Raw genomic sequence first — 25,930 nt, forward strand, 5'->3', positions numbered from 1 at the left:
ACTCTCATCAAATCATCCATCCTCTGCCTCATTATCACAATTTGAACTATGAATTAAAATATATTATATGAAAAGAATGTGTATACTCTCTTCTTATGTTGACATTATTTAACATTTTAACCAAAATAATTAATATTCACAGTTCTGGATGCTGTTGTTCTCACAGGAGGAAATTACAGAGATCTTTGTTGATGTATTGAATTACACCTCACTGGTATCCATGGGTCTATTTTTTTCCCCGAGACAGGGTTTCTCTGTGTAGTCCTGACTGTCCTGGAACTCACTCTGTAGACCAGGCTGGCCTCGAACTCAGAGATCCGCCTGCCTCTGCCTCCCAAGGGCTGGGATTAAAGGCGTGCGCCACCACCGCCATTGCCATGGGTCCATTTTTGACCAAAGACATTCTCTCACTCTCTCTCTCTCTCTCTCTCTTTCTCCAAGCAATCCTTTCTAAAAAGACAGAATATATAATGCATAGGGTATAAACGGTGGCTTGAGAATGGGGCATGAGTATTTGTTCCATCATTCACAGAGAAAGAAGACAAAGGGAAAGTATATTTTCCTGAACCTAAAGGTTTTAATCCGTAAGATAATATCTACTTCACATGGTTGTTATATATCAAATGGCATTTGGTATATAAAAAAAACTGCAAAAACCAGAGCAAAATCCTTCTAATGTAAGAAGTGGCACACAAAAACATAAAGGAGTCCTATGAGTATGACCTTATTTAGAAAAAGGGTACTTTCAAAACTAATCAGTTTGAGATAAATTAATCCAGGCAGATCCTAAGTCAGTATCATTGTATCCATATAAAAAAGAGGCTCGTGGAGGGAAAGACTGTGTGAAGAAGGTGCAATTGGTGAAATAAACATTAAGCAAGAGACTAGAATTGTCAGCCATCACTAGAACTTTGGGAAGCCAACTATCTTAAGTCACAGAGTTGCAGTACTGTGTTACCCTAGCAAACTAATGCATATCAATAGGAATTTTAGCTTCATAACTTTTGTGCTTTATGAGTTTGAGATTAGACTACTGGGCAGTTCTCCTTGTCCTCTGCAGGGCACTTACCTTTCTGTGATTGTTTCTCTGAGGCCACTCGCCACACCCTTGACCACAGTGCTTGCTTTGGGTGTCAGCACCACCTGAGATATAAAAAACGAGCCCTTCTTTCTTCTCTCAGTGATGGATGCCTGAAGAAACTGGATCAATTTCTCAGGGTCTGTCGTGTTTGCCCAGGGTGCTGGCATCATCTGCCCAGGCCAGAGGAAGGGCACTTCCAGTGCCACTGGACTATGGTAGAAGACCAGTACTTGATAGTCCTTCTCCCATAGGTACTTTAGAGTCACTTCCTGGGCAAAAATGGCTGGACACATTTTGTTTCCATAGATGTCTTTCAGCATTTGGACCAATTTTTCATGGTGATATTTCTGCATCCCATAAAAATGGTTGAAGTCCAAGAACACTACCTCTTTGTGGTGGTCTGTGAGAAATGCATTGATCTCTTCAAGACCCTCATTGACTTTGGCACTGAATAAGCCATGAGCAAAATACAGTTCATTGTCTGGGTCTCTGGGCTTGGTGGAAATTCGAAGGTCAAAGTATCGGATTCCAGCTCCCAGCTGACCAGTGAAGCTCATCGTTTGGGTGGCTAACCATTTCCGCATCAGCTTCTTGGCTACAGTTCCAAACACAGAGACAAAGTTTTGGACAGTTTCTGGCTGCTCAGGTCCTACTGGAGAAGCTTCATCAATGTAGAAGCTGAAGGAATCATGGGACCCTGGGAGAGCAACAAGGCACAATGTGGTTAATTTCCAGTCTTTCCTACATCCCACTTCTTTCCCTCCTAAAAGGTATTCACTTGCCCCTCGAATGAATCAAAAGAACCATATAGAATCATATTTACTTAATGACTCTATGTTGTGGGTTCATTTGAATGGCCTGGTATAGGAGAGAAAACATTTCAGTTGATCAAAACTGATGGTAAAATAGTAAATAATTTCCTTCAAATCAATATGCCAAGCATCACATAATCATCTACTATGACATAAACTTACAGCGCTCCCAGAGATAGGCTTTCTACACTGCTAGTGTAAGTAACAATTAATGAAATGTGATGCATGAGATCTCATAACATTGTCTTCTATCTTACCATTGTTGATGGTTAATCTTGTCAACAAGACAGGATTTGAAAATCTCCTAGGAGAATGTTCTCAGAGACAGCTCACTGATCTAAGAAGATCTACTCAGAATAAGGGCAGTCCCGTTTAGTGGCTGGGGAATTGAGACAGACAGAGAGAGAGAGAAAGAGAGAGAGAGAGAGAGAGAGATGAGAGAGAGAGAGAGAGAGAGAGAGAGAGAGAGAGAGAGAGAGAGAGAGAGATTGAGAGATAGAGAGGAAAGAGGAAGGAGGGGGAAGTAGAAGGGAGGGAGAGGACAATGGGATGGAGGAGGGAGGAAGGGAGGGAGAGAGAGAGAGAGAGAGAGAGAGAGAGAGAGAGAGAGAGAGAGAGAGAGAGAGAGAGAGAGAGAGAGAGAGAGAGAGAGAGAGAGAATGGTGTATCAACATTCACCTTTTTGCTGCCTAACTATGGATGCAGATGACCAGCTGCTCTCTGCTCTGTCTGCCGCAGCTCAGGCAGAACTCATTACACCTGCACTCAAACTGTGAGTAGAAAACAAATTCTCCATTCTTTCAGGTGCTTTTACAAGGTATTTTGTCAAAGCAGCAAGAAAAACAATACACCCATTCTTTTTGGTCTAAGCATACAGGGCTGCCTTGAACAAAGAAGTCCTTTGCACAGGTGGATAATCTGAGTATAACCTTTCACCTCACACATGTGGGCAAGCAAAAGAGAGGTCAAGAGATGGCGGACAGAGAGTTAAGAAAATAGAGCATGGTGTCATCTTTAGCTTCATTCCTCACCTTGTCCATGACCTTGTACTTGTGAACTATAATGAGACCAAATGTTTTCTACATACTAAATAAACAATGAAAAAAGTTTTTGTTTGTTTTTTGAAAATTAATACAACTGACTGTGTTTTAAAATTAACCAATAGACCCTAGTCTTCAGAGAGATTTCCTCTCAACAGGAAAACCTCTCTGTGGAATTGATTTTTAAATTCATAAGATTCCTTTCTTTGGATAACAAGCACTATTTGTTCGGTTACCTACTTGGGGGAAGTTGTGAGTGTTAAACATTCAGAAATGCAGCGATTAACGTATTTATGACTTGTTTCTAAGTACAGAGTACCATTGACATGTGATCAGGACCTATAAAGAAAACGATTTCAAGGTTGAGTTTTATCCTTGAAATCTTCCTTTTTGTACTTGGTCATGATGACTGAATCATTAAAATGGAATCCGTGTATCCTGGATGCTTGACACATTAGATAAAGCAGATGGGCTTGCAGTTTTGACATGTTTTCTCTCACGTTCATGACCTTGTCTCTGAGCCATTATTCCCCATCTGCTACTTAGCTTCTCCTGGGTTCATTTGGTTGCCTTTATTCTGACATAGGTCCTACAAGGCTTTGATTGTTTTTGGAAACCTTTGAATTCTCCAACCTAAAACTCTCTCTATTTCCCCCTCCTCTCCCCCTCTCTTACACACACACACACACACACACACACACACACACACACACACTTCATGGAATTTGTCAAATAATCTCTTTTACACATTTTCTCATGGATGCAGTATTTATCTATCCTGCCTGCTTTCTAGAGCTGTACCTCTGTGTGCTCTGCCTCCTTGCATGCGTATAACAATTCACCTTTGCAGAGCCCATGGAGAGAAGCCAGAGAGCATCAACTTTGGATACTGTGGAAAACTCTGCCATAAAATAATTTGTAATTGTATTTTGATACTCAGAAAATTATGACCTTTATGACTTAGAACAGAGACTACATCAGAGATTTTAGACTTTAAATAATAAAAGATAATCCAAACAAACTGAAATGTTGTGTTGAATTTAGTCTCAAGCAGTGTGATCTGTTTATCTTTAGTACAGGATGAAAATGTCAGCCATTTCTGAATAAGTAAAATTGGATGTTTGCATCTGGCACAAGCATATTTTATAGGCATTTAAATTACTGAATATTGATTTATTATTAGCAGTTTATTTGATTCCTAATCTAAGAAAAGATGCTGAACAAACTCTATTGTAGATCAATATACATAGAAAAGAATATGATTTTAAGAAAAATTATAATTAAATGATGTAATATCAAAATAGTTAAATAATCACATACATCCTAGAAAAGTCAACAAAGGTGCCTCATGACAGAAACAGGACGCAAGTCCTGGCTAAGTCTCCCAGCTTATAAAAGACATTAGTGAGAAGCAGGCAGAATGAAAAACAAAGGTAGATAGATTTCTTCTTTTTTTTTATTTTGGTTTTTTGAGACAGAGTTTCTCTGTGTAGCCCTGGCTGTCCTGAAACTCACTCTGTAGACCAGGCTGGCCTCAAACTCAGAAATCCACCTGCCTCTACCTCCCAAGTACTGGGATTAAAGGCATGCTCCACCACTGCCAGGTTAGATTTTTTTTATTCTATAAATGAGCACTTTAGGTTTTTCTTTATTTTTAGTTTTTATTAGTATATGTCATTTGTGCATAATAATGAATTGAATTTTACTGTTGCATTTTCATACATGTATACAGTGTATTTGGATCATATCCATTCTCTGTTCTTGTCCTCCTGTTCTTGCATATATTTCTTTCTTCTTTCCAAGTCTTCCAATGTCATGACCTTCCTATCTTTTTTACTTCCTGCCTTCCTTCCCTCCTTCCTTTTCAATTTTTTTAATGTGTGTCTCATTGAATTTAATTACAGCTTCCTATAGCATCATGAATAAAGTTTATTCACAAGAGTATGTATAACTTACTTGTGGCGATGAGCTGGGGAAAAAATGCTTCTACTTCCCCCCAACAACCATTAACTGCATCTATATCTTCAGGACAGAATAGAGCCCCAGTATCACATCATCTTTCATGACTTTTCAATATGGCTCTAGTTTCACCTTTCTACCATATGGTACATAGTATATATATTCTAATATAAAAAGACATGAAAATGATCAATTGCGAAAATCGTATGAATATATAAAATAGTTTTAAAATAAAGTAGTTTGTTGACCTTCCAGGGAATTATGTCACTGAGGTCAAAATAAGAGAATATAAACACTAGAAACCATTAAAACTACATAGAAAGAAGCAAGTGGCGCCTCTGTCAGTATTCCTTTTAAGTTAGGTAGCCCTGTGGTATATCAAAAACAGCTATTGGGGGTGAAATACTGGACTGCATTATTCTATAGGCATTATTTGGGAAATGAATTAAGACCATTGATACAAAGAACAGTCCATACATTGATGTGGGATTCCTCCACAGGAAATATTTTAATGCCTTTAAATTCTCTTTTTATTGTTTGACCTTAAAAATAGAAGCAGTACTTTATGAGCTCTGGAAAAGAGTGTCCTACCGTTTCTCTTTAAGACTAGAAAGTCCTCTTCGTTTGGCAAACTTCTGCAACCTCTGAGATAATATTTTGATCTGTTCTGACTTTGTGTTCCTGGACTCTTGACATCTTCCACGCTTGACCTCAAACTAACAACCTGAAGGTAAGCTAACCCTCCCTGCGGTTCTAGGCCGGCTTTGCCCTGTCTTCTTGTGCAGGTCCCTGCAGCTGCTCCACAAATCCAGGTTTTTGTGTTTTCTCTGGCCATCAATAGTTTAGCTCATGGAGGCTATCCTCCCATGTCTTTGGAAAGTGAGACTTTGAATAATTTTCCCTTCATGTGGTAACTACTTTCTCTACTCCAGTAAAGTGGTTGTAACAGTCCTAATACTTCTTTTTTAAATCTATATTCATATAAATAATTTTTTATTTTATTATTTTTATTTATTAATAATTCCGTTTGTTTAAATTTCAAATGATATCCCACTTCCTGGTTACTGCTCCACAACTCCACCCCCATCCTACATCTATCCTCTTCCGTTAATGTGTAACCCAGGCTGGCCTCAAACTCGTGATTCTCCTGCCTCTGCCTTCTTCAGCAAATCCTACCAGTGTGTGTCACAACTGGCCTAAAACTTCTTATCTGGAAATTTTTTATGCAATTGAGAAGAATATTCATTCTGTTGGAACTGTTTGTCCTTTAAATGTGTTTTAGGTTGATTTTGTGGGTAATTTTGCTCAGACCATTCATAGTCTTATAAATTTTCTCTTTTATTATGTACTAAGAAAGGAGTTTCAAAATCAACCATAATGATTTTTTTGATTTGTTGTCATTGTGGTTTGTATAAAAGTGACCCTCAAGGGCTCATATATTTGATTATTTAGTCATCATGGAGTAGCACAGCTTGAGAAGAATTAGGAGGTGTGGCCTTGTTAAAAGAGGTGTGGCCTTTTTGCAGGAAATGTGTCACTGGGGTGGGCCTTACAGTCTCAGAAGCCAAACGCAGGCTCAGTGGCTCTCTCTTCTTCCTGCTGCCTGCAGATGTTGATATAGAACCCTCAGCTCCCCTAGCACTATGTCTATCTTTGTGCTGCTTGCTTCCTGACATGTTGATGATGGAATAAAACCTTTGAAACTGTAAGCAAGTCTCAATTCAGGATTTACTTTGTAAGAACTGCTGTCGTCATGGAGTCTCTTCAGAGCAATAGATCATTGATTAAAGCAGCTGTTTTATATATGTATGTATGTATGTATGTATCTGTCTGTCAATCTATCTATCTATCTATCTATCTATCTATCTATCCATCTATCTATCTGCTTTCTAAATTCTGAAGCTCAGTTAATAGGTTCATAAGCATGTATACGAATTGTGTATTCTGATCTTTCCAACATGCCTCCCTCCCTTGGTGATATCCCTAGTCCTAAATGTTAATTCAGCATTTTTGCTGTTTCTTTTTAACATCCTTGTGTTTTTATATGGAGAAGACTTGGTTCTTTATTTGCTTGAACAATGTCTATCCTTGAATGGGATTGGCTCAGTAAAACAAATGAGACATTTTACTACAGTTTCACTATTGGCCCATCTCATTCCTATTTTTTTTTGTCTTTCTCTTTCTTCCTTTGGATTAATTAAAACTTTCCTAAGAGTCCCTCAGATCTCATCTTATTGGATTTTATTATTCATATCTTATTGAAAATATTAATTTCTGGGTATGATAAGGAACATACATGATTATGTATTAAATCATTATGATTTAATATATGTAAGTGATGATTTAAAATATCACTTAAAAGGTTCTTTTCACATTTGGAGCAGATGGTAAGAAACAAGTTCAAGTAAAAATTCTATAAGCCTAAGTAAAATGGGCTTTCTATAATTTAACTGATCTTTTTGATAATCAAAAATCATATGTTGCTACTTGATAAATGAAACTGATATATAGAATCCGATATCAAAACATATTAGTTTCTCAGCTATACACTTTAATAATTTCATTCATCTTTGGTTGTGGTGACACATACCACTGATCCCAGCACTCAGAGGCAGAGGCAGATGGTCTTTGAGCTTGGGGCCAGCCTGGTTCTACAGAGCAAGTTCCAGACATGGCTACAGTAAAACCCTGTATCAAAAAACAGAGAGAAAGAAAGAAAGAGAGGGGGTAATTTAAATAGGCCCTAGATTAAAATACACTAGACAATGTAATATACTTAGGTGGTATTAAAGGAGCTGTTGGAAGAATAGTTCTAAAATTCATGGCTTAAGGCTGGAGAGTTATCAGGTCATTAGCCATTGCTAATGGCTTTTAATTTCTTATTAAAACCTTATTAAATTAAAATATTTTACTTCATGAAATACTTATAAGGAATTAGTCAGTGCCATAATAGCAATATAGAGAAATACTCTATACAACATACATTTAAAATAGTAATTGAAGTTTAAATTGTTATCCTTTTTAATATTGTTATAAGTAGTGGACACCCATTCACTTAATACTAAGCAAACATCATGTTCACAAGTGCACACAGGGTGGCTGTACAAGATCATCTGGGGCAAGAGGGCAGAGAAATATTGAAGTTGCAGTATTCAGGTTAGGAAGTGTTTATTGGAAATTAGAGTCATAGATACTACATGTCCAAGATTCACAAGTACAAAACAAAAGAAAAAATTTACTCCAATTATCATTGTTTTTGATATCTAAAGACTCATATCCATTATATTAATAAAATTGAGATATGGTGTTTCTATTAGAAAAGCAATTGAAAGACTAAAGTATTTCCAACTTCCTGCAAAGCTCTGGCAGCGGGCTTCTCCCTTTCCAAATACCAACTTCTAGTGACACTTCTTCAGTTCCATCCACTATTATTAGTGCAAAATCTTCTGAAAGGACTTTAGGTTGTCTCTGTGTGTGACCATGAGTAATGGCATACATTGAAGATGTATCAAGTCCATTTCACAGTACATGGCCCAGCAAACTAAAGTCTGAATGGCACACCAGCAGCATTCTTTGCAAGAGCCACAGCTCTTCCCCTGATCCAGGCTCTGACTCAGTCACAGTAAAAACATCCTTGCCTTGGCAGAACACCGAGCTTACTGTGCCGCCCAGGACACGAGGCTCTGTCTCCACCCTGTTCTTCCTAGAATCCTGCTTCTGGCAGCAAGTTTCGTGGGTACTTGATAACTTAGCTGTGACATGATCACAGAAGCAACACTCTAGTGCTAAGGAAGCAGGAGTGTTGTCTTCTGTTGTGAACCAAAATGACTCCGAGATGAGGACATAAAAAGTTGGACTTATTTTTGTGACTGTTTTCTCAGACAGAACAAAGAAGGTTGATGTTGCTACCATGCTCCTTGAGAAGAGAAGGAAACTAGAGTGAAGTTTCCTATTTTACCTTTCCAATATGGAAGTCTGAATCCTAATTTCATTTCTTCCTCTGTGCTGAAGCTCTTTTAGCAGTCATGGTGGACTTCCCATGCCCCAACATCATAATTCGTTTGTCTACAACATTTCTAAATGTCACTGGGTGTTGGGTATTGCTACTGATCCTTGATTATCAGCTTTTTGCTCTATCTTCATATCATACTCTCTACCTACAGCTTTCCATTTACACACACTTGATTTTAAATCAGACTGAAAGCTTTCAAAAACAAAACAAACAAAACATATTTCAAAGGTAACTTCTAAACATCGGATTTCATTACAGCATCCAGCTCTATAAATACAAAAAAATATTTTGTCCATCTCAAGCAGTCAAAATTGCTTACACAGGAACTATTACAGACGTGAAATAGCTACTTCTATTAATAATAATCTTTTCTGCATATTATCTAGACTAAGACAGTTTACACAGGATCATGGTGTAGATCAGTCAGGCTCTGGTGCTGCCTCTTACTATAATAAGACTATGAGTACAGAGGCCGATATGAAATTTTAGGACTGTTATAGACATCTGTGAAAGACAACCTTCTTGTCACCTCTGAAACCTCAGTACTACTTCCTAGTACAGAGCCTTGGTACAGGTAAGTACATGGCTAATGCCACAAAGAAAAAACAAAATGAACAAACAAACAAACAAAAAAATCAAAAAGCGAAAAAGCTGCTCAGGCATTCTGAGGCACTAGATGCTGGTATACTCCTAAAACAAAATCTTAGCTTCTCCCGAGTTTCTTCTTTTCAACTCACTGTCCTTCCTCAGTCCCCGTCATTTTCTTGTTTTTCCAGCTTCTAACTGACGCTCTATCCATGCTATGACATTGGTTTCCTCACTTCATTTTGGTGATATATTCAGGTTATTAGCTGCCTTTTTCTTTCTATGGTTATGTCTAAAACATACACCATCTACTTTGGCCTGCATTCCAGATCCTTGTCTTGAAGGGAAATAAATTTCATTGCTTTGTTGATATCTTGAATCTAAATGTCCCCCCAAAGAGCTCAATACCCCTTCAGACCTGCCTTTCCCTGTGTCCACCAGAATATGCAATTATCTCATAAACGTCTGTCTTTTCCTTTGTCTGTTGTCTGTCTTCAACATCTTAATGCCTCTTAAGCCACACAGGCATCAGGTTACACTGCATTGAGGTAAGTATGACTTAAGTAAATATCCTGTCTCAAAGCTCTTCCTTCCTTCCTTCCTTCCTTCCTTCCTTCCTTCCTTCCTTCCTTCCTTCCTTCCTTCCTTCCTTCCTTCCTTCCTTCCTTCCTTCCTTCCTTTCTTTTCCTTTCTCTTCTTTTCTTTTCTCCTCCTCCTCCTTCTTCCTCTTCTCTCTTCTCCCTCTTCTTCCTCCTCCTCCTCCTTCTTCTTGTTCTTCCTCCTCCTCTTCCTCCTCCTCCTCCTTCTTGTTCTCCTCATTCCAATATCAATGCCCTGTGTCTTGTGTGAACCACTAAAACAATTTTCAAGTACCACTTTGAGATGAGCAGTTTCCCACTCATTCCTGTTGTCCCAGTTCAGCCTTCCTCCCTGCCTCAGTCTCCAGAGTGGATTTAATCTGAGAGAAAAAAGGTACACGATCCTAACCCTACACTCATTAACCAGCTCCTGTTTTCCATCTTTTCTCTAACAGACTTAGTGACCCAATAATTTTCCTTGTATGCAGCTCCCTTAGTGAAATTGTTTACTTTGATTATTCTATGCTCCCCAAAAATTCAACCATGCTATCACTAAAGGCTTGACTGATAACCAGCATCCACTCTGCTGAAGCTATGGGCTTTCAGTGCATCTTTAATATCTGGAGTATCTGGAGTGCTAAATAGCTCGCTCAGTTGCTAATTCCTTCTCTTAAATCTCTAAACGCCATGCTCTGTGAGGCTGCCCACCCAACTGAGGACAAGGAGGACTTTGACCTCAGTGCACTGTGCCGTCAACAGATAACATCCCTGAAGATACAATAAGATCTACTTTTGTTCAAATAAACGTACCTATGGTGAGAAATTACCCATATTGACAAAATAATGGTTCTACTCAAATTACTTTTCCTTGGTGTGGAAGGCAATTGATTCTCTGTAGTTTTGAGTATGTGGTGTTCAAACCCACAGGACAAAAAAGAAAAGCTTTCCAAATTAATCACTTGTTTTTCACCTGGCAGCTTATAATTAATCTCATTAATTTTTGTTTATCACACTTTTTAAGCCAATCGGTTGTTTGTGTTTTTGTGAGACTATGCATATAACCTTAAATGTGAAGGATTATTACTCATTACTGATGCATGCTCTTGACTTAATCCTTCAGTATATGACTGGAAGAAAAAGTTTTTTTTTTTTTTTCATCAAAGATAATGAACTTGTATCTCACATCAAATACTTCTAAAATCAAACACATAATTAAATGGCACAAAGTTGTAGCTTAATGTGCATACTTCATCTGACATAACAGGTGCACAGACAATGCATTTTTAAACATTAAACATGACATGTCTGGTAAAACACTGTGGTGAATCCTTTTGCCATGTAAAAGCCAAGATCATGCTATAATTTTAATGTTTCTTTGGACAAGTCTAGGAGTTCATGTTGTTTGAATCCTTCCTTATTTTACCCCAGAGACCATAAATTAAAGAGGTGACTTATCTTTGATATTTTGGTCCAGGGTTCCAGATGTTAAATGTGGAAGTTCTACTATATTGATGCCTCCCAGGAGTAAAGAGGCGAGATATTCATGAAGAGGTTTCTATAGTTTCTGTATCCTTTTCCTAAGCCAATAGATGTACTCATGGCAAATCCTTTAAACGTGACAGTTCCCAGTCAAGGGGCAGAATGTTGCCACACTTGATGCCAACTAGCAACTGTCTTGTGAATATGAATTTCTTCTTCGAGGTGATCAACAGATCTATAAGAAAAGCAATTGAAAGACTAAAGTACTTCCAACTTCCCGCAAAGCTCTGGCAGCGGGCCTCTCCCTTTCCAAAGCAATATGCTCACTACCGGGCACCACTCAGCATTAAGTTAGATGGACTCATGCCCTGAAGCTTTCTGTGCAGTGCACTACTAACCCAATAATAACACATAACAACTGGCTAACCTAGAATCAAAACACTGGGTAAAAGAGCTTTCACAAAGGGCAGATACTGGGACCTAGACAAAAAAAAAAATGGTATTTGAATTACAAAGACCTAAAGTACTGTTAGCCAGATAGTGAAATGCAGTAACAGGCGCTTCTGCCATTGAGTCACCTGCAGCAGTGGAATTTCGGCAAGGGTGATTTTCATTCCAACATATTTGGAAACATAAGAAGACACTCTGGTTGGTATAACACAAAGGGGCTACTGCTGGCATATGATGGATAAAGGGCTAGCGAAGCAAGTAGGCATCCCATAATACCCCAGAGAACCTTTGTAATAAAGAACTGTATTGCACAAGACATCAATAGTAACCAAGTAGAGATAACGTTCTCTAGTGCAAACCTTATGGGCACTTGACTTCCAGAGCCTGCCAGCTCCTGAAATACTCCTCTCTACCTGAAATGTTTGCCTTCCCCCCGACTCAACTCATCTCACATATGCTTGGCATTGTGCTTTTCTACACTTAATCTGTTCTACATGTGTTCTACAGTGACAGAAAACTCACATACAAGGGATCGCTTTTGACTTTCATTGAATATTGATAGAATAGATAGTTTGGGGACTTAGTTCGCCCAACTACTTGAGGTCTGTGTGTGTGTGTGTGTGTGTGGTGTTGTTGTTGCTGCTGCTGCAGCTGCAACTACTGCTGTTTTTTCCTCTTAATTATTCTTCTGGCTGATTTCCAAGTGAATCTTTCAGGCTAAAATGAAATCGTTCATCTCTATTTCTACTTTAGAAGCTTCTATGTGGCACAAGTTTTGCTGGAGAATTTTTATCCAACAATTTAAAAATCATTAAATAGTCTGAGGACCTATTGGGCACATGACACTGTAGCATATGATCTGTGTATGTGCCTATGAATAGACAGGGATTGGGAAGATTTTAAAAAAAAATATGGTAAGGATGGGAATGGTAGTTAATCTTATCATGTGTTCCAATGACTTGCTTCCTCCTCTGAGGAACTGATCATTTGATAGGTAATTATTGAACATCTGTTCTGTATTATATCATGCATTAGGACAACCATTTGGAAATAAAACATTATACAAGCCTTATCTGGATGTTTCCGTATGGTGTTCATGTTACAGTGAGGAGAAACAGGCAGGAAAATCACTATTATCACAAAGTATGATAACTGCTAGGATAAACTGCACAGGGCACCTTCAGATCAAACAGTAGCTTAGTCCTGAGTAAGACTTGATCTGTTAGAGGAGATTACCAGGAAGTGCAAAGGGTGAAAACAAATCCCCAAAGACAACCATTTAGGCAATACTTCCCCAATGTTAATGCACGTCTGTTTCACTTGGGAGCTTGTAACTAATTGGTCCTGGGTGAAGCATGAGACTTGGCACTTCTAAAAGATCCTTTGTGCTGTGAATGCCATTGACTCGACCACCTCTCTTGGAACAGGGAGTGTTCAAGATACTTCTTAGCTCATCTGCTGCCTGTGACGTTGTCCTCTCTCCCTAAATCCTGTCTCTCTTGCTTTCTCATTTTCAGTGCCTATCTTTTCAGGGACAGATAAATGCAAGCATACATAGACACACATCGACACTGATCCCTGCACCCACACAGAGACATGAAAACACACAAGCAGACGTGTGCAGATTTTTGTGTATGTGATCTATGTTATACCTAGGTGAGGCACTTTTAAGTTTGGATGGTTTTATGTTGTTCATAATTTGGGTTACTTTTAAAATACTGAATAAACAATAGGGTTGATCATTTTCTATTAATAAAATATTAATGTTTCTAAAATAGATTTGGCAAATGTCATGAGTTCATTTCTTGATACTCAGAAAAACCTCTGGCAGTGGTTCCATATCTCCTAATGGAGAAGCTGAACTTGAGTCCACAAACCTCAGCATCAGAGGCAGTTCATATCCCTCTCACCCTTCAGACCATCCAAATGCATTATCTTTCGGACATTTTCATTTCCAGATTCATAATGATCACCCTTCCAGGTGTAATGAATCATGAAGTAGGATGAATCAATGGTGACTAAATACTAAGCAAGGTGCAGGGGGAAGGTTTGTCCCTGAAGGAACTGAGGCGAAGAGAGAGAAAAATAGCACATTGTATCGAGAATTGCCCTTGGTTATTTTGGCATGGCTCAGAGGGAAATTCAAAAGGGGCCTGACTCCAATGGAATGATTTGGAAGAGAACCAGAAAAGAGAACCACCTGGTTCCCTGTGGAATTCTGCCCTATCTCAGTCTCCAAGGTCCTGGGCAACTTAAAAGGATAGAAAGGTCTGGACCACCTAAAAGAGACAGGTGCTTTATTTATGATTAAAGACCTATAGAAATATGTTCTTCACAACAAGGTGTTGGGTTCTTTGTCCATCACTGCCTCAGAATTGTGCAATGGTGCTCGCTTCAGCAGCACATAGACTAAAATGAATGATACAGAGATTAGCATGGCTCCTGCGCAAGGATGTCATGCAAATTTGTGAAGCATCCTATATTTTTCGGATGGAAGAGGGCTTATGGGACTTATGGGGGTGGGGGGAACCGGGGAAAGGGGAAATCATTTGGAATGTAAACCAAGAATGTAGAAAATAAAAAAAAAAAGAATTGTGCTATGAAATTAGAGAAAAGTATTTTCTGTTGCTTTTGGTAGTGATCCAGTGCTCACGGAGTGTACTTAATGAGAACTGTTTCCTCACAGTTCCAGCCACATTTGGCTTCTTTTGCCTTCTTGAACACATTAAGCTTATTCTCACTTCGTCTTCTTATTAGGATCCCCACTGCCTGTTAACCTACATATTCAAATGTCAACTTTGACACTGTCTCCTTAAATAAACTGCTGTATCCAACACGTATGACTCATCCAAACCTTTGCTTTTTGTCTCAAAGACAGTTATGTCTTTGAGACAAAACATAAAAGAATTGTGTTTTCTTCTTAGCATTTATAACTAACTCCAAGCCTAATTTTCAATTGGTTATTTTCTATCCCCCGAGTAGAGTACTGAATTTCATAAAAACAAGATGAAATCTATCTTAATATTGCATTTCCCAACAAAACACAGTGCTTGGCTTGTGAGAGACATCTAAGAACGATGACATGAAATGCATCCCATTGATGCATCTATCAACGGGAATGATGAAACTATTTACAATGTTTATAAGATGAATTACCTGGTAAATATAAAAAGTGGTTCACTAAGAAATGAATTGAGAAGGATTAGCTTTTACTATCACTCTGAGTCTGTGTTTCTACATTTAACCTGGGACCCTGAATTCTTGGCACAAAAGTGTCTTTCAAAAATATGAGCTAACTGGAAGGAAGCAAGGGTCCGAATTTCCCTGAAAGGCTGTCAACATCTGTGGCTGTGATAAATAATTGTTTGCGAGCTACTGTCATCTTTCTTTTTTTTCTTTTTTCCCCCCCTGATGTCATCTTTCATTCCTTGGACCATGAGTTGCTTTCTCTGTGTTGTATGTCACAGTATCACTCAAGACTCTTCGGATCCAAAATGCTTTCTTTGTGCACATGGGGTCTAGACTCTTACTGTGAGTGTTGGTTCCTCTGGTGTCCAGAGGTGTTACCATCACCTTTTCCTGTACTTGAGCTTTTGAAGGTTCCTCAAGTCGGGGCTGTTTGGTGTTGAACACCTCTTCCCCATGAATATTGTCTTCTTATGACAGTGAGCACAAACTGTACTTCCCATAGCAGCCATTGAAGGAGACGCAGAGGAGGCTCAGCCTTCCATGTGGTTAGCACACACAGTGAGAGAAAGGGATGTGGCATCTTTCCCATCAGCCCAGGCTTCCTCTGTCCTCTTTAGGAGTTAATTCTATAAGATGCTGAGGTTTTGTTTTGTTTTTGAATCTTACGTCTTCCAGTCTTTTTCTCCTTTTGACATCCTGTTGGCAGGCAGTATAGAGTTTGGGGTAGTGTTTGATGTCTATAGCAACAGAGAAGATCTGACTGCCTAGCCAAAGAATGAATGATCTGGAGAAAGGAGAGGAGAAGGTTGGCTAAAGCTGAACCCTTATCACTAAAGTCACCTATTCTGAAATGAAGCAAGACAAAGCACCCTATGGAGGTTTTTTATTTTTCCATAAGACGAAAACAAATAAGGAGTCTGGTTATTAAATTCTTAGATTTGGGAGCCAGAAGGCCTCTGAAATCCAACTATTTATTTTGTCTTGTATGTTCAGCACTACTTATTTTTCTTTTATGGATAATGAAAACCTAAAATAACACACATTACCCTTAATCATGTTTGTGCTACAGAAAAAAAAAAAAGAAGTCTCCTTGAAACACAAGCCTTTGATTCTATCGTGCTCACAAAACACTACCTTTTGCCAACAGCTGGGTTGTTTTTCTTATCAAAGACAGGTTTGAGTTTGGGGATTTTTCCTTGTTTTCTTTCCTGTCTTCGTTCTCTTCTCCTGTAAGATTTGAGATGGAGCTGAGCAGAGAGCAGCCCCTCATGCTTTCCAACCTTGCAGCAGGAAGGGTGATAACATTTGTCAGACAGCTGTACCAGAACATGGGTACCACAGCCGCATCTGTCACAAGCTCAGTCCACACAGCATTGCAGGGTGCTAGAGAATCCTTTGTCCCATCTCATATGACATGGGGACATTCCCACAGTACTCATTCTCGAATATACGTTATAAATCATTGGATAATTATTGCACTGGGATTAATTATGTATAGTATTAATCATGTAATACTACATTCTGTCTGATGTAAACAGACAGAAACATATCAAGTATATTTTTAAAAAGTCTTCAATGTTTTCAAACAAACTAAATGATTGCATTTTGTAACACACACAAATAAATACTTAAACAAATCCCTTATTATACTGCATTTCTAATTTCCTTTCCTATACATTATATTGAAATGAATCCCTTCCTGTTTCTTACTCACATCTCAGGAATTCTGTGGTCTCATCTGTCATCAAGTAACACACTGTTCTTTTCGGCTGTATTTCTCCTTGATTCCTCAGAGTTATGAGGCTACCTTAGGTAAAGGACGGTTATAGATTTTTGAGTTGGGAAATGACAGTGACGATGAACTCCTGTGGCATTTTCTCTGAAGAATGTTCTTCCTACAAAGTCCAAGTGCCTTTTTTCAGCGAACTATCCCCTAAAACAGAGGCATTTCTTACTTCAGCCTCACATTTATATTAAAAGATTTATTTGTCTTCATTATTGGTTCTTAGCCACTATGTCTAGTTACTCAAGGACATATCTCAGACTCCCTAAATACCAAAGACATTGATACACTCTGTGCCTGCAAATGGACTTTTCAGAGCTCTGATAGACATGGATGCATCTCATCAGATACTCTTCTTAGGGAAGTTTTTTTTCTTTCTTTCAACATTCATTCATTCACTTTTGTGCCCATGTGAAGTCAAAGAACAACTTGCTAGAGTCCATTTTCTTCTTGTCCCATGTGAGTTCTGGGGCTTAAACTCAGATTTTCAGGCTTGGCAGAAAGCATCTTTACCCACGGAGCCGTCTCTCTGGTGTGCCCACTCCTGCCTCACTCTTCCCTTTCCTTTTTCTGGTGTTGTCTGATATTAACACTTGTCTGTTATTCTTTTCTAACACTCAATGTCTTGGAACTGTTAGAGGTTTAAGCTAACTGGATCAGGTTCTTGCTTCAAAATTTTCCCATTTCCATAATTAATCCAGGCAATGATCATAGTGATTATGTTTGAAGAGGCTTTCAAGCTCCTAGTGTAATTTTCAATTCCCAATAGGCCAAAGAGTATCGAATGTTTGTACTTTACAACTCAAAAAGTCATGTTTATTTTCTCAAAGCTCTTGCTTCGAGGGAAACGCATGAAAACACTTTAAAGTATTTATTTGAAAAGTACACAGCTGGGATACTCAAGAAATAAAGAAAAGCCTCCTCTTTGGCTTGGTGAAACTAAATCCAGAATTTACTAGGATAGGCTGATCTTGAATTCGGATTTCCAGAGGACACATATTGATTTAGAACAATGGGCTGTGTGTTTTTACAGGCTCAGAGGAGCAAGGCCTTGGAGGCAGTGCAGCATTCACATGGAATCAGGACCCTCTGAGGTGCAGACAATAGCCTCACGCTTCATTACAGCTCTGTGGCAGTGTGGTTTGTCCATTGCAAAGGGATGTTTAAAAGCTGTTTGTCTATTTTGGTCATGGTTTTGCATTCTCATGAGCTGGGAAGAGAGTGAAAAATAAAGTAACCTCTCTGACTAAGGGAGAATGTGATTTGGTATAAATTTGCATTGCCTTGGGTAGAGCTTATTTCTTAATCTGATGGTGATTGTGAGTACAATTATTATATGATTCTTGCACTATTGTTAATGTTTCTGATATCTTTTGGAAATTTAAAGCTAGAAAATTGGAAAGAGCTGATATGACTAAAATGGAAGTCCCAAAACTGGTGCATCTTTCTATGACTTTTCAAAAGGGACATTTCAATTCAAGAAATCTAAGAAGTTTTATATTTACTGGGAGATGTGTTTAGTTCTATATACGCTGAGTCCAGGAGTAATTTATTTCCAGAAGACCTTTTCTGAGATTGACTAATACCATGATGACTCTTTAGAACACCAACATAGGTCATATGCTTTGGTGCACCTTTTAATACAATATCCACTGTAGGTTCAGGTTAAAAAATTCACAAATAGTTCTTTGCAGTTGGTGGTACTTATTAGCTTATTGATAAGTTTCCTTGACCATTCCATTCACATTGATCTTGATCAGTTCTGAATCCGTAGAGTTTTCATCAAGTATACTAATCACTTAGATACTTTGTTCTACTTTTTATAATTTGTGGTCATATAAATTACTTATTCAATGATGTTCAACATGCCCAAAGAATAAATTTGTCTTTAGTCATTGTCAAACAAATTTATGACCAGGAGGGATGTTATCTACTTGAAATTTCACTTCTCAAATTTTAAGTTAACCAGTCTTATGAGGTGGCTAGTCAAAGTGTCAGCAAAAAAGCAGACTGCACAACCCAGTCTGAAACAAAGATATTTATAACCCAACCATGTGTGTGGACTATAGGAAACCAGATTGTGGGGTACCACTAAGCTAAGTACAATTGAAATGGTAACTACTCCCCAGTTGCAAGTCATTAAAAACAAGAAAGGAATATCTCCAGAAATTGGAAGGAATACATTACAGTGTAGGGGTTATGAGGCTCAGCAAACATCCTCAGTAAAGAGATTCAAATGTTAAAGAGAGGGGGAGTCAGAAAGAATGAATAACCCAACCTCTCTTTAATATATTAATTTGGGGGACCCTCCACTGTTAAAATCCCATTGACAGACCTGAGAACAAGAAAAGCCTTTTAAATTCCATAACACTTTAATGGTAACAGTGGAGAAGTTAAGATAAGACACATATCGAACAGGTAACTAGAAGAAGAAATTGTCCTGGCATCAAAATTTCCTAACTCAACAATCACTTTAAATCCAAACATAATCTCTCTACTTTTCAAAAAACATATTCCTGATGAATGTAAACTTCTCAATAAGAATAAAAGTTTGGGCTTCTGCCAATGACTCACAGTCCAGTGAGGGTGGATCTCGGACCACCTTCCACATGCAGAATTGGACTCAGATCCAAAAGCTGTACTCAGGAGCAGATGGAGGCCACTGCTATCCCAGGGCCAAGTGAGTAAAATGTTCCAAACACCCAGGCCTACTCTGTATCCTCTTGCTAAACAGTGACACACTCAGCATATGGCATGCTGGACACTGTGGTGTGCAGGACCATAGCCGAAGACAGATTTGGTCTGGTTTAAAAGAAAGGGGCTAGTCTTAAGAATTTGGGAGGTAGCTTTGTGAAGCATCTTTTCATGGAAAGTGTTACAACAGTTGAAAGAGCTACAGAGCCCTGGATATCTTTTCCCAATGAATAAGATACCTAGTTTAGTCAGGTGTGTGATGAAGCTCTAAAAGGCAGAGGTTGATTCACAGCACTTTCAGAGCTTGAGGTAAATTCCCTAAGTGTCCACTGCGATGACTCCCAAGGTGTATAGAGTGAGGAGTTTGCCTCTGCTAAGGGTGAAAATTTCATACAACAAGATAGGAGATACCAAATAATCTGGCATGAACAAAGATACATACTTTCCAGGACCAGTCATATATCACAAAAAGAACAATGATCGGAAACTTCCACCATAATCTATGGATATTCTTCTTTCTCTCCTGGAATCTGTATAATCATACTGTAATCATTAGTCTTTGGATGAACATATCTCATTGGATTCTGCTATACTCATAGACAGAAGCCTGGCATAATAATCATTAGAGAGAATCCACCCAGCAACTAATGTAAGTGTACACAGAGGCTCGCAGCCAAGCGTTATGCAAAACTCAGTGAACCCTGTAGAAGAAGGAGAGGAAGAATGGTAGAAGTCTAGAGGATCAAAAAGACCACAAGAAAACCCACAGAACCAACAAACTTGGGGTCGTAGGGGCTCACTGAGACTGAATTGACAACCGGAAGCCTGCAAGGGTCTAACATAGGGCTTCTGCATATATATTATAGTTGTGGAGCTTGGTGGTTTTGCGAGACTCTTAATAGAGAGAGTGGAGCTGTTTCTAACATTTTTGCCTGCTTTGGGGATCTTTGTCATCCTGCTGAGTTACTTTGTACAATCGTAATATAAGAAGAGGTACCTGATCTCTTTGCAATTTCATATTCCATGTTGGTTGATATAGCCCTTGGAGGTCTGTTCTTTTCTGAAGTGAACCAAAAGAATGAATTCAGGGAGAGGAGTTGCGGGGATGGAAAGGGAGAAGGGAAAACTCTGATGTAATATATGAGAGATTATTTAAAAAAATGTATGCCTTCTGTATGTGACACTACTATTTTATCCATTCTGTCCTATAAGTTCCAGGAAGGAATATCCACATTTGCCAGGAACATGATTCTTCTGGATTCCACTGTTGAAAGCTGGCATTACAAAGTTTCTTCACTATAGTTTGAAGATCTCTGACTTCAAAGGAGTTCCTGCACAGTTTCTGAATTAGCTTTCTATTCCTACCTCAGGAACTAGTTAGTAGCTGGATACAGATGGTAATAGCTAGCTTATATCAGGAGGGCAAAGGGGTTTTATTTGATCAGACTATGGAAAAGAATTCCCTAGAATTCTGTTCCACTCAGATAAGCAGGAATCAGTGACTAAAGAATTATTAGTAACCACTCCTTCAAGAAATGATGAGAGAATTTCCAAAGGAAGGAAAATAAACTCCTGGAATAGAACAACATCGTTGTTTTGACTGCTCTTTGATTAGTGGATAATTGTTACAAATAAGTTTGTCAACCTTTGCCCTGGCAATCAGGAGAGTATTGCTGTCACAAAGCTGACAAGCTATAGTGCAGACCTATGGTACACAGACCTGTGAGGATGGGACTTTTCCAAGGAAACTGAGATAAAAGATTCATCAAGGACTTTTCAATTGCTGTGATGAATGCATGACCAAATCATCATATAGAAGAAAGTTGATTTGGGCTGACAGGCCCACATGGTTGTAGCCATGATGACAGAGTAGAGGCACAGAAGTTGGAGCCAAGCCAAAACTTTACATTAAACCACAAGCCTTAAGCAGAGAGTGAATTGGAAATACTGCCAGTCTTTAAACTCTCAAAGTCTGTCCCCCAGTGATAGGCTCTTCCAAGAAGGCCACGCCTCTCAAACTTTTCAAACAGCACCACCAACTGGGGATCAAGTATTCAAACACTGAGCTTACAGGAGACATTCTCGCTCAAGCCATCACACATGAGTAAGGCGAGCATCAGTAATGCCAAAGAAGATGGTCCTCAGAGCAGCTTAGTGTTGTATATGTTTCAAGTTGGCTTAATATTCTAGGCATGATTTCTGAGAGTTAGACATAAAGAAAAGGATCATTGGAAATCACTTTACTAATAGAATTATCTATGTATTTGTTCTGATAATTCACATGGCATATAAAAGCTTTTGAAATCAAAATAACCCCCCAAAAGGTAACCTTATTAATAGAAAGAAATTGTTCGAGGTAATGAATATCTATTCCTTTCAAAACATATTATCAAAATCAGCAGCGTTGTGTTCTAGAATTCAATACAAGCTGCATAGCATGTGATCCTAGGATGTTTTGATTTTATTTGATACTTGAAAGAAGGAAATCTTTGCATTTTAATTTAAAATTCTTTTATATAAACAGTTCTATTAAGGAAAATAAGACAAATCTTGTGTTTTTATTTTGTTTGTAATATGAAACATAAAATTTCACGTCTCTCCTTGACAAAATATCATGGATATCATACAGATTCACTGGGCTCTGATCTGCATATATAGCCACAAGAGTTACTTGGGTTGAGAAATCTAAGAAACTGTGATGCAATCAGCCTTATATAATAGCAGAAAAACATCAGTAGAAAAAACAGGTAACATCTTTTAAAAACTTAAAAATCAGACACAAAAAACAAATGGGAACATGTAAGACTAATTGGAGGGTCTTACTCAATACTGATGAGTTTCCAGCAGCATAATAGATTCTGAACTAAACATAACGCTGAGTAGTCTCAGATTGCACTGCTGATTATTAATTAAACTAGATTAAGTGTTGCTAAACTAAAAGTGATATCTAGCTTCTGATTTATCTTTTTATATCGTCACACTGCATTCCACACTACACCCTGGCTCATAACTGAGTCTGCTCATGAATTGACCTAACTGTCTGCAGTCCTACCAGAGACACTGTTTTGTCATGGTTTGGAAGCAAACAGCCCATTCCTTATGATTCACAACCATATTGTGACCAATTATATATACAAAGGGTACTATTATCACCAAAGTCATCATATACTATAGTGAGAGACTACAAAAGGTCATGGCTATAAAACAGTCTATAAAGAGTTAGTGATGGGGGATACACTATTGATTGGTGGTTTGTTTTGTTAATTACCTATTTTTCATTCTGGGTAGATGAAATTTGGGATGGTTTGTAGAGTCAGTAGGTAGAAAGAAATATACCTTTCAAATGATGGGGTTTCCTGAGATGAAAGAGAAGAAAGTAGCTAACTATTAAGTGCCCCATGCTTTCTAGTTATGTTCAATGTCTCATAACTACAAAGATCCTAACCCATACAAAGATCCACATGGTAATAAAAACAATCTTAAACATACTATTTAATAGGAGCAGACATTGTAATACACACCTTTGATCCCAGTACTCAGGAGTCAAAGGCAGGTGTGTCTCTTCCAGTTCTAGGTTAACCTGATCTACAAAGCAAATTATAGGTCCCGACCTCAAAAGAAAATACTATTCAGTAGATTATGGTTTAAGAAATTAAGTACTTGAAATACTAGAATCACAAATTAAATAGATGATTTGAGGGGTTCCACAGAATACGGCATTTTCCTTCCAGTGAAATAGCATATCAAGCTCTGCTCGCAGGCAAAATCTCCAGCGTGTCAGAAGAGTTGAGGACTTGGGAAAACAGAAGATAGAATTTCTGACCCATGCTCAGAATAAATTTATTGGTAAAGTTTTAAATTCTCTCTCTCTCTCTCTCTCTCTCTCTCTCTCTCTCTCTCTCTCTCTCTCTCTGTGTGTGTGTGTGTGTGTGTGTGTGTGTCTGTGTGTGTGTGTGTGTGTATGCATGTTTTTACCTGTGCATGTACACATGAAACCTAGAGGTTATCTTCTCCGTATACTATCCATCTTACATTCTGAGAGAGTCACCCACTACACCTGAAGCTCACCATTTTACCATTTCAGAGAGATTGCCTAGTCATAGAGTCCTATTGTATGCCTGTGCACTGCACTCCCCTACCAACCAGCCAACCAGTGCTCGAGTTGCAACTATGTGCTGCCACATCCGGCTTCAACATCAATACTAGAGAACTGAAATTGGGTCTTCATGCTTGGACAGCAAACGTATTACTCATGGATCTTCCATCTTCCCAGCTCCATCATGAAATGTTTTACAAAATACTAAAAGTGTCAGACAGAGCAATGAACATTCTCGTGTTGCCAAAATAGTACAATCTTATTGTCTATCAATAGTTCTTCATGAACAGCCAGAAGGCGGAAAAATCACAAGGCATTTAGCAACTAATTGCCTCCTCTCATTAGGCCTAAGGTGTGTAACAAAGTAAATTACTTAATCTCTGTCCCTTAGTTTCTTTACACATAAAACATGGAAAGTCTACTCAGTAGGGTAGAAAGAGAATCACTCTCAGCCTGCCATTGGACTGAGCACAGGGTCCCCAATGGAGTAGCTAGAGAAAGGACCCAAGGAGCAGAAGGGGTTTGCATTTTCATAGGGGGAACAACAATATGAAGCAACCAGTATCCCCAGCGCTGCCAGGGACTAAACCAACACCCAAAGAGTACACATGGAGGGATCCATGGCTTCAGTTGCATATGTAGCAGAGGATGACCTTGCTGGACATCAGTGGGAGGAGAGGCCCTTGGTCCTGTGAAGGCTCGATGCCCCAGTGTAGGGGAATGCCAGGACCAGGTAGCTGGAGTGGGTGGGTTGGTAAGAAGGGAGGAGATAGGGGTTATTGGAGGGGAAACCAGGAAAGTGAATAACATTTGAAATATAAATAAAGAAAATATCTAATAAAAAAAGAGAATCAATTGAGGTATTACATGGTAGTTACATAGCACAGTGCTTAAAAGAGTCACTTGGCCATTATAAAATGCTACTGTGATCTAGAGGACAATTCACATGATCCCCCTGGTGAAAATCCAGTGTTCCTCACCCTGCTGAAGCAGCCACTATCAAATGCCACATGAACCAAGATTTTAACAATCACCTTTTCCTTCAGGAACCTATAGGGTAAAAGGGAGTTTCCAAGGATCTAAATCCATTCCTGGATCATTTTCCTGCATTAAGTAGACAGGCTATACTGTCTATGTTACACTTCACCTGGCATACCCTGATGAGCAGTCTAATCCTTCTGCTTCCATGAAACAGACCAGGCCTCAAATTCTTAGAAGAAATTGTCGTTTGGACAGCATTTTAATAGCAGAAAATAAGCAGAGATGTGGGACCCAGAAACAAATGACAAGGTTTCTGCATAGTCTTTCTCCAGTCTTGTTTCCTTCCAACTATTTCTACATTGTCTACAAATGCATCTTTCAGGAACCTATTTCCACAACCAGATATGTCCAAAACACTCCACTGTATGGAGCTAACGACAACAGAACCCTCCGGTTCGTGATACCGACAGACTGAGACTCTGTGATCTCTGTTCTTTCCATCAAATCTAGCCCACAAGTAGACCTTTGGTACATGTCTGTTCTCCTCCTGTGAACAGAACACACTGCCAGCAACAGTATCAGATCTCTGAATTTCTATGACTTTCTTTCTGGTCACACATAAATGGAAAAATGTGGTTAATAGGAGGTTTCCATATGCTAAGCAGAATGTGTCAAATTCTTTCTCTTAGAACGTTATTTGTTCATTCTTTTTATGCAATTTATTTTCAATCCCATCTTGCTCAATTCTTAATTGTTTTTTTTTTTAAGTGTGTTCTGGGCCATATCTGACTAATTAGAAAGTGAAGAATTTGAGGGACCAAAAGTTACATTTCTTACAATAGTCTGAATAGTCTATAGCATACTATAGTATTTAGTAGATGCTTAAAAACACTACTTGGTAAGTAACAGATGAGTAGAAATTTTAAGTATATTCACAAGCTACTTCCAGCTGATTGCAAATAAAATATTAAAGCTCAGACAAATCAGGCAGCATGGAAGTGGCTCATCTTTCTTAGAAGATAAACCATTAAGATCACATACTTTAAATACTCATTAATAAAACAATTTCAATATATCCAGATACAGCTCCTTCAAGCCTTTACTCTCATTTCCAATATCGAATACAAAGTGATAAATAATCTAGATACATTGGTATTTTTCTAATGCATAGAAGGGTGCTATTTCAGTCTT

At 38.5% G+C, this 25,930-nt stretch overlaps 1 protein-coding gene and 1 non-coding gene across 2 annotated transcripts in view; one reads left to right on the forward strand and one right to left on the reverse strand.

Moving 5' to 3' along the window:
• Plcxd3 (phosphatidylinositol specific phospholipase C X domain containing 3) overlaps positions 1-25,930 on the reverse strand; it is a 192,947-nt gene that overhangs the window by 77,202 nt on the left and 89,815 nt on the right. The window contains exon 2 of the mRNA XM_052159892.1: positions 1,070-1,778. Coding sequence (XP_052015852.1) covers positions 1,070-1,778 — 709 coding nt within the window. The remainder of the gene's footprint in view (positions 1-1,069; positions 1,779-25,930) is intronic.
• Positions 14,382-14,483, forward strand: LOC127667203 (U6 spliceosomal RNA). The gene has a single exon (XR_007973842.1). It is a non-coding gene; the product is annotated as a U6 spliceosomal RNA (small nuclear RNA).

This window comes from Apodemus sylvaticus, chromosome 16 (assembly GCF_947179515.1).
Source record: "Apodemus sylvaticus chromosome 16, mApoSyl1.1, whole genome shotgun sequence".
NCBI classification, from domain to species: domain Eukaryota; kingdom Metazoa; phylum Chordata; class Mammalia; order Rodentia; family Muridae; genus Apodemus; species Apodemus sylvaticus.